The 13,232-nt window shown below is 43.0% G+C and overlaps 1 protein-coding gene across 1 annotated transcript in view; it reads left to right on the forward strand.

Annotated features, from left to right (window-relative positions):
- The window catches only part of ITGA8 (integrin subunit alpha 8), a 191,292-nt gene that overhangs the window by 159,460 nt on the left and 18,600 nt on the right, over window positions 1-13,232 (forward strand). Inside the window, exons 25-26 of the mRNA XM_040450953.1 lie at window positions 5,130-5,258; window positions 10,178-10,291. Coding sequence (XP_040306887.1) covers window positions 5,130-5,258; window positions 10,178-10,291 — 243 coding nt within the window. The remainder of the gene's footprint in view (window positions 1-5,129; window positions 5,259-10,177; window positions 10,292-13,232) is intronic.

Consider the following 13,232-nt stretch of genomic DNA (forward strand, 5'->3'; position numbering starts at 1 on the left):
CCAGCACAGGGGGACCAGAGGGCGGGGCAGCACCTGGACATTCACTCCTGCTTTCACTTCTGCCACCCAGAAGTGAACGCAACCAAATGGTTGCTGTGTTTTGTTTTCTGTTCTTCCCATGATGGTTTCACTTCATCAAGTTCATCTCTCTGTCTTCTAAGAACTTAGGGGCATAAGAAGATGGCCGTGAAGGTTCTGCCTCCAGGCTTCAGAGACAGGATTTTTTTTTTTTTAATTTTGTTTTAATGTTTATTTATTTATTTTTGAGAGAGAGAGCACGAGCAGGGGAGGAGCAGAGAGAGAGGGAGACAGAATCCAAAACAGGCTCCAGGCTCCGAGCAGTCAGCACAGAGCCCGATGCGGGGCTCGAGCTCATGGACCGTGAGATCATGACCCGAGCTGAAGTCGGACGCTTAACCGACTGAGCCGCCCAGGCGCCCCCAGAGACAGTATTTTAACGCGGCAATCTCTTCACGTTGTACCATCTAAAACACTGTGAAACATTCAACTGTCTGCAGCATTCCCAACCAATCCATTACATCTAATTCATTCCAGATCCTTCTTGAAATAAATTTCTACAGTTGGATACAGCATTTCTCAACCATTCGAAAGGCAGTCAAAGAATGATTTCAAACTATCCATTATCTTATTTTGGTGAACTTTATCCTGGGGTTTGGGGAGTCCTCCAGACAAGCTATGATGTCTCAATAAGATGTAGCTGAAAAAGCGAACGTTATTTAGGAACCAAAGTTGAATAAAGAGTAAAGGATGTTTTTTGAAGTTGGCAAGATTTCGTCACCAACAGCCAAGTATGAGAACTGGACAAAAGGGCTGCGCAATGTCAGACTGTACCCCGGGGAGGCGGGGGACAAGCGAGGTGCGGGAATTCAACCTTCACGGAGATCAGGGCACCACGTTCTGGGCCCCAGCGCAAGAAAGAAGCCGGAGGCACAAAGGATCGGACAGAGGCTGGGCTAGGATGACGGCAACAAGAGAGAAAGCCACTGTTGCCCAAAGAACGGACCTTGGAGCCTGGAAGGCAGAAGGTTACAACTGTCTGGAACCAGATCATTCTCACAGGAAGCCCGAATTACAACCAGATAGTACAAACGTGGACACAGAAACACAGAGGCCGTTTGCCAAGGATTAGAGCTCTACAACTAGTTGTTGGTTTTTCTATTTCTTTTTTTTTTTTAATCGGTGAGCACATAGACTGTGGCTTGGCTTGGCAAATTTGCAGTTGTGTCTTACACTTAAGAGAATTTTTTTCCTTCATTACTGCCTCCATTTACTTACTGCTTCTTATTAATTCAGAATGCAGGAACACTGGTTACAGCTCCCAACCCACTTGTGTTCTCTCCTCTCTCTCTCATGTTCCCCTTGATAGAATTATTTCATTCACTTTTTAAAATTTTTTTAATGTTTATTTTTTGAGAGAGAGAGATTGAGCAGGGCAGGGGCAGAGGAGAAAGGGAGACAGAGGATCAGAAGTGGGCTCTGAGATGTCAGCACAGAGCCCGATGTGAGGTTCAAACTCACAAATATGAGATCATGACCTGAGCCAAAGTCGGACACTTAACCAACTGAGCCACCCAGGTGCCCCACCTTTTATTTTTAACAGTGCCTATAGGTCCGATTTTCAGCCACCAAAGGGAATACACTCTCCAGGGTCAATTTCTCTTTGCCTTATCTTCTCTCTCTCTTTTTCAAATGCTTACTTACTTTTGAGAGAGCACAAGTGGGGGAGGGACAGAGAGAGGGGGACAGAGGATCCAAAACGGGCTCTGCACTAACAGGCTGACAGCAGTGAGCCTGACGCGGGGCTGGAACTCAGGAACGGCAAGATCAAGACGTGAGCCGAGGTCAGATGCTCAACCGACCAAGCCACCCAGGTGCCCCTGCCTTATCTTCTCTTTAAGATGGTCTTCAGGTCCTCCTGTAAATTTTAAAATGCAAAAACATGTCCCACAACTAAGAAAAGCTTCAAAATCGCCAATGGAGTGAATGGATTCTTTTAGTCATTCTTCGCATGAACTTTTCAGAATGTTTTAAAAAAAAAGTGGATTTTTTTTCCTCTCCTGACAAATCCTTAACATTTATGTCTTAAGGAAAATTACATGGTAGACTGACCTCCATGGTCTGTCCCTACTTCGACTTAATTATAGACGAAGAGTTATATGAAAGAAAGTCCACCATCTTTTGTGAACTAGGACTACCTGAGGTGCAAAGACAAATCACAAACAAGAAGACGAGAGCATGCGTTGTGTTTGTTTGGGTTCAAAGAGCCCTTAATCTTATCTCACCCAACTGTGTTCTTCAAAAGCTGCATTTCCAGCTGTCTTGCACAATCCAGCTATCCAGTATCCCTTTAATTCATAAATTTAAACGTAGCCCAGAGTGAAGAGCTTGGCGAAGAGTCATGAAAATAGAAAACTGTTGGAGTCAAAATCTGAGTAGCAGCTGGGGGGAAAGAACCGTATTTACTAACAATCATTTCCTTATTACAGAAAGGAGCAATTTTCACATTTGTTCTGAAGAAGATACTTGAGTGTTTGCCACCAGCTGCTCGGACCACTTAGCAAATTGTATTCTGCACCGAACGTATGCCTAACAGGGGTGCTAAAAGGCCCTCACCGCTAAGGATTTCAGATTAAGGAAACACATGACCTGTGGTTTCACAATCAATTGTGAAACAGGCTCCAAAAGTTCATCTAGAAAATAGGCTGTACCTGTTATTTACATTTCTTGGATAACGTCTCCCTTGTTTTTTTTGGTTTTGGTTCGTTTTGTGTTTTGGGTTTTTGTTTTGTATCTTGAAACAATTTCTGGAATGCCACTTCAGAACACTGGTTTGGAAGTCACTGGAAGACATTCTCAGTGTGGTGTTTAGGAGGGACATTCCTCTATCTGTAAAACAATATCGCTAAAAGAAAGAAGCATGTTTTACCAGCCCCTGCTGTGGGTCTCGCTCATTCTCTGGCTCAGAGTAAGTCCTGTGTTTTGCTGAGAGACCACTCCTAAGTATTTGTAAGTGATGACGCACCAGGGGCCACCACAAACATGTTATTTATCTGTGCACAAGCTGCATCTGATGCAACCACACAGGAAGCTGAAGAGTTTTCTTCTCTATGGGCTATTATTTTACTGCTACTGCGACCGCTACAGGAATAATACACAGCGCGATATTAATTGTAGTCACTGAGCTCTACATTCCACCCCTAGGACTTGTTTATTTTATAACTGCGAGTTTGTACTTTTTGACCACTTTCACCCATTTCACCCCCCTCCCTAGTCCCCCAACTGTGCAATCACCAACCTGTTCTCTGTATCTATGAGTTAGAGGTTTAGTTTGGGTTTGGGGTGATTTGGGGTGGTCTTTTTTTTTTTTTTTTAGATTCCACATGATATTTATCTTTCTTTGTCTTAGTTCACTTAACATAATGCCCGTGAGGTCATCCATGTTTTCGCAAATGGCAGGATTTTCTTCTTTTTTTTAATGTTTGGATAATATTTGTGTGTATGTGTGTGTGTGTGTGTGTGTGCGCCCCACATCTTTATTCAGTCATCTCCAATGGACACTTAGGTTGCTTCCATATCTTGGCTACTATAAGTAGTGCTTCAGTGACCATGGAGGTGCATAGATCTTTTCAAGCTCGTGTTTTCCCTTTCTTCGGATGAATACACAGAGGGGAACTGCTAGATGATGTGTCACTTTCTTATGTGACAAACTTAATGACTCCTTTTAGTCCTAATTCTTTACTTGGCTGCAGGATTGGACATCCTCAGTCACTCTTTATTTTTGCAACTTCCTTTTCCTTGGGCTTCCCTAGATCCATACTTTCTTGGATTGTCTCTTACATCCAATTTCCCCCATCTTACTTTTCCTCCCTGGATCTTCTTCCTCTCCCTGTTTCCTGATATTTCCTTTGATGTTATATGTAACCCTATCCTTATTATTTTACATCTTCTCATTGGGCAACTCATCAGCAGTTACTATACAGCTTGATGGGTACTGATGGGGGAGTGGAGCCATCATGTGGGATATCAAACAGGGGATTGGGAATCAGCCTGGTGCACATCAGGAGTGGATGGAGGTTCTGTGCATCCTGTGCAAAGCAGGACGTGAAGGGCTCTTGGTTAAGAAATGAGGCTGGAGAAGTAGGCTATGCATGGCATACTAAGGAGTCTGGACTCTACCTGTTTATCCACTAGATTTTTCTAGGTTCTTACGACACACTGAGCACTCTCATTTCATTTTTTGTGGTGCATCCTACATCTGCAATATAAGAATATCTTTTTTCATCCCATAGAAATAAGCATACTATTATTTTTCCTGGGACTAGAAAGGAAAACGTGTTTGGGGAACCTAGGGAGACAGAAAATTAAGGTTCTATATTCAGTTGGTTTAAAATGAAGAGTTTTAATAGGATATTGTGTGAGATTTATTGGAACTTTAAAAATATTTATTCAGCTATCAGATGTACCCAGCATGGAGCCTCAGATAAAAATCATAAGTTCTAGAACACTCACAAAACAAACTCAGGGCTAAAAACAAGCTCCCTCACAGCACAGTGTTCATCTGGCATGCTTTGGAAAAGTCGTTTTTATTAGAACACGATTCACTCCTGAGGGAGAATGTTTTACAACTGTAGGAGTGTGGGGCTCAGACATGCCAAAGTTGGGTCCCTGACCACATCACGCCGTTTCCCTATGGCCATCGCCTCACTTTCCTGCCACCTCAGGATCCGTCTCGCCACACAGAAGGTTCCTGAGTTTCACCAGTCCCAATATACAATGAGAGTAAAGTAACAAGTAAATGACTCCTACTTGAAAAGTCACCCCCTAATGGGGAAATCACTTCTGCTAAAATCGGACCCTTACGAGATAAATTTTCCAGGAATGCATTCCCCATCCTTCAGGAGTTCCTATCGTTGGAGGATGGGAAGCCTTGGTCCTTGTCGGCACAGTTCATTTTGCTGTTGAACATGCTGCTGGTAAATCAGGACAGGTCTGACTTCTCATGTGACTCATGGCCAGTTGAGGGGGAAAAATGCCTCAAGTTCAAGGCTGATGGAAAGGAGGCAAGCATTTATGAGACTGACATGCCATCTCTTGCTTTCTCTTTGCAGCCCGCCACCCCCCCAGAGGACACCCCCGAGCTGAGCGCCTTTCTGCGGAACTCGACCATCCCTCATCTTGTCAGGAAGAGAGACGTGCGTGTGCCAGAGCCCCGTAGACAGAGCCCCGCAAAAATCCTCGTGAGTTGTCTCAGTGCGCGCGCATGGGAGAGGAAAGGGTGCATAGGACAGAACTCCCAAACACAGATGGTTTAACTGCAACTACAGTTTCTCCTTGTCAGTCAGTGCCCAGGTAGGCCCACCATGTCTTGGCCCTACACGAAGTGAGCCATGAAAGCGACGTTTCCAAGGGGACAAAGGAGTATTTGCATTACAGGGTTTTCACTCTTCTCCACCTGCCACGCAGACCATGTTAGAGAAATAATGATGAGAACGTAAACCACGGCGGGGAATGCATTTGCAGAACACAAAGCTCTCTCTGTGAGCCTGTCCCCAGACACTGAGCACAAGAGTGCGAAAGAAGCTGTGGGCAGCGGGTCCTGGGAGGTCAGACGTGCCCCTACATCTCACGCTCCTCTGCTCGCCCAGAAGAGATGAGAAGGGGGCCTTCTGATTTCCTGGGCCAAAATCCTACAGAGTCTTAGCACTGGGGGATGTCAGAGATCCGTCCTGAGCTTAGTCAGCCCTTTGCAAAACTGAAAGAGTGCTCAAGAGTCAGTTTCTGTTCAGTTCTCTCACTCCTTCCAAGGTCAATGTTAATACCTCCAACCTCTACACTTAAAAGAGGCTAAAATGTGGGACACCTGGGTGGCTCAGTCAGTTCAGCGTCTGACTCTTCATTTTGGCTCAGGTCATGATCTCACAGTTTTAAGTTCGAGCCCTGTGTCAGGCTCTGTGCTGACAGCACGGAGCCTACTTGGGGTTCTCTCTCTCCCCTTTCTCTTTGCCCCTCCCCTGCCCTTGTGCTCTCTCTCTCTCTCTCACTCTTTTTCTCTCTCAAAATAAATAAAAACATTTTTTAAAAAGGCTAAAAAATTTTTTAATGTTTGTCTTGAACATGTTCTAACATTCATAAAAAGTTTCAAATGCAGAGATGGACAGAAAAATACAACAAGCAAGTCTGACTTATTCAGTTAAACTGAAATCAAGGGAAGAATGTTTATTATAATAGAAGTAGCTGAAGTAACCTGGCCAAAAGTCATTGGCAGATTTTTTTTCAAGTCTTTAAAATTTTTAAGTCACACACACACACACACACACACACACACACACACATATACAGTATATATATATATATATATACAGCATATATATATATATATATACATATATTCATTTATTTTTGAGCAACAGAGAGAGAAAACACAAGTGGGGGAGGTGCAGGGAGAGAGGGGAACAGAGGATCCGAAGCGGGCTCTGCACTGATAGCAGAGAACCCGACGTGGGGCTCAAACTCAGGAACCACAAGGTCATGACCTGAGCTGAGGTCAGATCCTCAACCGACTGAGCCACCCAGGTGCCCCCGAGTCCCTATAAATTTTTATGGCATGGTCATGTTTTTCAAAACCCGAGAGTAGGGAAATTGATACGCTCTTCAGCTTAGGATAAAATAATACAATTTTGCATATTATTATTTTAGGGAAGCTTCCAGGAGGGACAAAAGAACAGAAAACAATGATTTAAGTCCTGGGGATGTGACATACAGAATGGTGGCTACAGCTAATAATATTGCATTGCATACTGGACACTTGCTAAGAGAGGAGATCTTACAAGTTATCATTAAAAAAACTGTAACTGTCTGTGAGGATGGATATTAACTAGACTTATTGTGGCAATCATTTCACAATATATACAAATACCAAATCATTTTGTTGTACGCCTGAAACTAATACGTTATGTGTATTATGCCTCAATAAAATTAATCAATTATACCTCAGTAAAAAAATTTATAATTTAATTTTTAAAAAAGAAAAACAATGATTGGCATCTACAGAGTTCTCTAATTTGCAGTACCAATGCGAACGCCCTCTGGAGAACCAGTGCCCAGACCTATATGGGAACCAACAATTTAGAAAAATCAACTTCCATTATAGTGTATGTCTCATGAGTTCACAGAGGCAGTAGGGATCAGTAACTAAAATTCTCTTGAAAATTATATGCACTTCTGTTGTAGGGTTAGGTTTTCTCCCCCCCTCCTGTTCTTTCTCATTAAGGATTTTTAAGGCAAGATGATTTTTAATTTCTGAATATCATAGAAACTTATTACTTGCAGATGACAGCAAGGCAGTTTTTGATTTCCATGTCTGACCTTATGAACTCATGCTTTATTCTCTTTCTCTCTTATTGGTTTGAAAATTGCAAATCCTCTGCCTCCCCATGTCCTCAAGTCAAAACAGTCCTGGATAGAAAGTGATTATACAAAGTTTATTCTAAAATCAAAAGTTAAATAAGACCTCCTATGGTTTTTGTTTAGTTAAAAACAACTTACTGAATCCCATTTCTGATTAGGAATTTGAAAGTGCAAAATGCCAACATCCTGTGTTGGGATCATAATTTCCACTTTGCATAGGAAAAATTTGTATCCGTTAGCACTGAAATATAATTTCTCCTCCACCTAAGAATGTCCTTGCCTTTCTCATCCTGGGCCCCTGCTGCTCTTGTAGTGACCACCCCATCTCCTCATCTCCAGGCTTTCTTCTTGTCCTTTCCCTACTCAGCTTACAGAAACCTTATCTTTCAAACCTTCTTCTGCATAGGATACTATTAACCGCTTCCTGCAACAGTTGCATCCCTTGGCCTCCCCCAAAAACCTCCTCCCCTGGTTCTCTTCTAGCCTGTTGGCCTGCGTCTTCTTAGAATTGTTCTTGGGCTTCTTATCCGCCCCTGTACCTCTGCATTCCATCCTTGGGCCCCACCCCTCCCCCACCAACTTCACTCTTTAAGAGAAATGTTTTGCAAGATCATAACTCCAGCCATACCCACGTGCCTCCTGCCATCTTAGCCATCCCTGCTGCACTCTGGACCCGAGGGGTGCAGCGTACATGTTTGTCTGGATGTCTAATAGCCACGCCAGTCCCAACATGTCCAAAACACCGTCTCCATGATCCCCAGAACGTGCTTCTCTAGAATTCCCCACCTCAGTAATGCCGGTGCCCATCCACTCAGTTCCCCAAGCCAAAAGGGCTCCCCCCCCAATCCTCACTCTTCTTCATCAAGATCTCCAATTTGTCACCAACTATCCCGTTCTGCTTCCTGAGCTGCCCTTAACTTTGTCTTCCTCTCTCCATCCCCACAGCGTTGGTTCAGAGCCTCCTTGCCTCCCACTTGGACTCTTGCAACAAGCCCTTATCACCCTCCTTGCTTCCTGCTCTCCTCCTGCCATTCTTGCCTCACGTACCACCTGCCCCTAAAACACACACCCAATCATAACTCTTGCTTAAATGGGATCTTCTGGATACAATTCCTTGGCTCAAATAGGAAAATTCTTTACCACCTAGACTTTCTCTCATTCCTATCTCATTTCCACCTGTCCACCCTGCCCCAAATACCCTTCTCTCCTCTTTTCTGAACACGCACTGGTCTTGTCCTCATCTGCCTAGCTCACTCTTTCTCACCCTTCAAGGTTCATTCTGAGCACCACCGTCTCCAGAATCCTCCAACTGAGCTAGCTCACCAGGATCAACAGCTCCAGGGATTTATAAGAATCACCTCCTTCCCACTCCCCTCCTCTGCCTCCAGAGGGTGGGATTGGAGATACACAGCTTGTCAGTAATGGAGCGCAGGTAAACATGCAGGTCCTCACAGGTGACAGGGACTGCAGGACTCCTGCTCCTGCTGGAGGCACAAAACCCCAAACACCTCAGCACCCAGCCCAAGTAGAACAAAAATCCCAGCCACCTCAATTTGGAAATAGCATGTAGAAATTTGGCCTTCCCAGAATTTACCAGATACACATTACTGACTGCTTTGCTTTTAGAGAATTCTGAGATTCTTGAAAAAGATTTTCATGGCAACATGTACCTCTGTGGCTTATCCATTACTTAAAGTGAAATGCCTCTGGGGCGCCTGGGTGGCGCAGTCGGTTAAGCGTCCGACTTCAGCCAGGTCACGATCTCGCGGTCCGTGAGTTCGAGCCCCGCGTCGGGCTCTGGGCTGATGGCTCGGAGCCTGGAGCCTGTTTCCGATTCTGTGTCTCCCTCTCTCTCTGCCCCTCCCCCGTTCATGCTCTGTCTCTCTCTGTCCCAAAAATAAATAAAAAACATTGAAAAAAAAATTTTTTTTTAAAAATTGAAATGCCTCCGTTAAATCCTGCACATAATGTCCAATAAACTGATGTTTATTGAGCATCTATAGGCCAGTGCCCAGTGCCTGAGACATGAGAAATAGAGTATAGCCTATGCATTAAATTAAAATCAGCAAGGGAGTACAATTCAAGAAGTATCATCCTACACATGGGTACACAGAAAATGGAGGTGAGTTGTCCATTTATTTCCATACTGGATCCAATCAGAAAATATGATTTGACAGGTAGAATGTCATCGGTTTAATGAATACTTCCCAGAAAGATGCATCTCATATAGGAAAAGTTACCCATTATAAATTGGCAAACCTAGAAACTAGTTTAAAAATAGCTTAATGGATGGAATCTGCAAGATTCTGCTTTATAAGCAGGAAGTAATTTAGGGAGAAGAATGTTATAGAGATATGCTTGTCCATGCGTTGCTAACACTGAGTCTTTGAGATAATCTAGACACAGGGAGCTTTGTCTGAAGCCATTTCAGGGCTTGCTTAGTTTAGGGTCAGGTGTTGTAAATGTCTATAAGAAATGTCTTCCCAAGTTCTGAGAAAATGAAAACAGTCCAATCACTGCTGCAGGAAGATTGTTTTAAGTTCTTAGGGGCAAAAAAAAAGCTTAAATTTTGTTACCAGTAAAATTGATGCATCATTACTACCAAGCTGTTTCACTGCAGTTGTTTGTTATTTAAATGAGTAATTTATGGATTAGGCGGTGACTTCTGAGAAAATGCAATGTAGATAAACTGACTTCAATGCTGATCTTCTACCACAATTTAAAGACATCGCTGTTGTGTTTTTTGCAGAATTGTACAAATATCGAGTGCTTACAAATCTCCTGCGTGGTGGGGCGACTAGAAGGAGGAGAAAGCGCCGTCCTAAAAGTCAGATCACGGTTATGGGCCAAGACCTTCCTCCAGGTAACAACACTGACTCATATGCACACACCCTGCAGGGAACCTCTTCTCAAAAGCTCAGCAGGAAGCTTTTCTAGAAAGGATTTTTAAATGTTGTCATTTTAAAATTTAAAACAAATTGAATTTTTTTCATTTGAAAATTTTGATTTAATTTTTAACTTAAAATTTTTATGAATATTTTTAAGTGTTTCAATTTTAAAACATTTTAAGAGAAGTGTCTATGAAGGAGTTGAGCCGGTATCAGCCGGTCGTCTTTCCCATCAGCTGAAGACATTATTTTTTCAAGCTTTATTGAGATATTGTTGACATACAATGTATGTAAATTTCAGGTGTACAAGGTGATGATTTGATACACGTATACGTTTGGGAATGACTACGACACTGAAGTTAGTTAATACCTCCAACCCCTCACGTAATTACCTTGGCATGTTTGTGGAGGGCAGGTGGTTAACTTTTAAGATCTACTCTCTTAACAGCTCTCAAGAACACAAGACCGTATTGTTAATTATACATCAGATCCTCAGAACTTATTCATCTTATCGCTGGTAGTTTGTACCGTTTGACCAACTTGTCCCCAATTACCCCACCCAGCCCCTGGCGACCACCAATCTGATCTACTCTATTTCTGAGTTCTGCTTTTTTAGGTTTCACATGGAAGTGATTTCACACAGTATTTGCCTTTCTTTGTCTACCTTATTTCACTTAGCATAATGTCCTCCAAGTCCAGCCACGTTGTCACAAAAGACAGGACTTCCTTTTTATGGCTCAGTAATATTCCTTCACCAGCTTTGAGGTGAAGACCATTTAAATACCCTGTGTCCCTAAGACCTTTAGACAGTAACTCAGATTCAAATAAATCTCTTTAGCTCACCTCTTTATACCCAGTGCCCAGCACACAGTAGTTCTTCAGTAAATATTAGCCAGTGGGATGATGGTGAGTGTAAGAGCACAGTGCAAGCCACAGGCCCAGGAGGGTCAAAATAGAACCCAATTAAGAAGGGAGAAGGGAGATTGCCCTAGAAAGTTGCAGTTGTTTAGTGTTCCTACAGTCTGGGTTCCAGCCAGGAGGCATCTCGGTGAAGAGACACATATGTGTGATTCATAGATTCTTCTTTGCTGCTTCGGCCTCTCTGTACTGTGGCATCCCACACTGCTGCAGATAATTCTGCTGGTTGTGTGCATTGTCAAGGTTTTAAATCTCTTTTATACTAAGCAGATTAATTTCTCCGTTTGGAAAGAGCCGTTTATTTAAATGAGACTACTTTGTTTGTGACCTTGTTGTTTAGAAAGGATTTAGAAAGGGGGAAATGAGCTAAAATAAAAACCCCACCAAGTCTATACGTTCTTGCTCATATTTTAACTACTAAAAAATTCATTTGGTTCATTGTGCATAGAAAATCAAATGGTAGAATCCTGTTGAGTGTAGCTATTAAAATATAGAATTTCATACCTCGGGATTTTCACGTTTTCTGTAATTGAAAATACCTCCATAGTCTCATAAATCTTATTTAATTTAAATAAAAAGAAGATAAATAGAAAGTTAAAGGTATTTTTTAAAAGGTCGTGAAGTTTTTGTTTTTTAACTTAAGGCAGGATTTCTTTTTTTTTTTAATGTTTATTTATTTTTGAGAGAGAGAGAGACAGACCACTGGTTGGGGAGGGATAGAGAGAGAGGGAGACAGAATCCGAAGCAGGCTCCAGGCTCCGAGCTGTCAGCACAGAGCCTGACACGGGGCTCGAACTCCCAAACGGTGAGATCATGACCTGAGCTGAAGTTGGACGCTCAACCGACTGAGCCACTGAGGCGCCCCCCTAAGGCAGGATTTCTTAATCTCAGCATTAATATCTTGGATAATTCATTGTTGTGGGGGGCCCTGGCCTGTGCATTATAGGATGCTTAGAAGCATCCCTGGCCCCTGCCCACTAGATGCCAGTAGCAACCCACACCCCACTTGTGACCACCAACAATGTCTCCAGACATTGGCAATATTCCCTGGGGGCAAAATCACCCCAGTTTTGAATGCCTAAACCAAGGAGAAGTGCAGTACCCAATTTATTTGATTTTTTTTAAGCTAAACCATTATTTATCCATTCACTCAACAAATATCATGGAGTACCAACTATGCACCAGGCACTGCTTTCTAGTAGCATGTATTTTCCATCAATTTGCTCATGGTCCCTGTACTTTGGGGCTGTTACTTCTGATCTCAGCGTTGAGGAGTTGAGAGGAGGAGTCTTGCTGAATTTCCAAGCCCATGCGCTCTCAATGATGACCATCCATCCCTTCTATTACTTTGGGTATCATCACATCCTACTGAAATAAGGGAGAATAACTTCGGTGGAGCAGGACTAAAATCATTACAACACCACAGTCAAGGGAAACATGATTGTTTTCGATGTCATGTGTCTATTCCAGCAGGAGGACTTCAGAGGGAAAGTTGCATCTTGGGGCTGGGCTCCCAGGTAGGTCAGTAGGTTAAGTGTCCAACTTCGGCTCAGATAACAATCTCACAGTTCATGGGTTTGAGCCCCGCATCAGGCTCTGTGCTGACAGCTCAGAACCTGGAACCTGCTTAGGATTCTGTGTCTCCCTCTCTCTCTCTGACCCTCCCCTGCTCACACACACACACACACACACACACACACACACACACACTCTCTCTCTCTCTCTCTCTCTCTCTTTCAAAAATAAACATTAAAAAAAAAATAAAAATAAAATTCCATCTTCATTTTCCTGTTAAGGATGACCCAGTAAGTCTGGAAGAAGTCAATACCAATTGAGGAAGTTTGCAAACTATAAATATTTAGCACAAGCAGAGTCAAACCAGAACAATCTGCAGGGACGTTCTAAAGTCCTATCGGAACAAAGTACCACTTTGATACCAGATACCAGAGACAGTGGCCCAAGTCACCAGCATTTACCCTCAGCCATAGCCCAAATCTC

This window comes from Herpailurus yagouaroundi, unplaced genomic scaffold (genome assembly GCF_014898765.1).
Source record: "Herpailurus yagouaroundi ecotype Mexico unplaced genomic scaffold, PumYag 203, whole genome shotgun sequence".
NCBI classification, from domain to species: domain Eukaryota; kingdom Metazoa; phylum Chordata; class Mammalia; order Carnivora; family Felidae; genus Herpailurus; species Herpailurus yagouaroundi.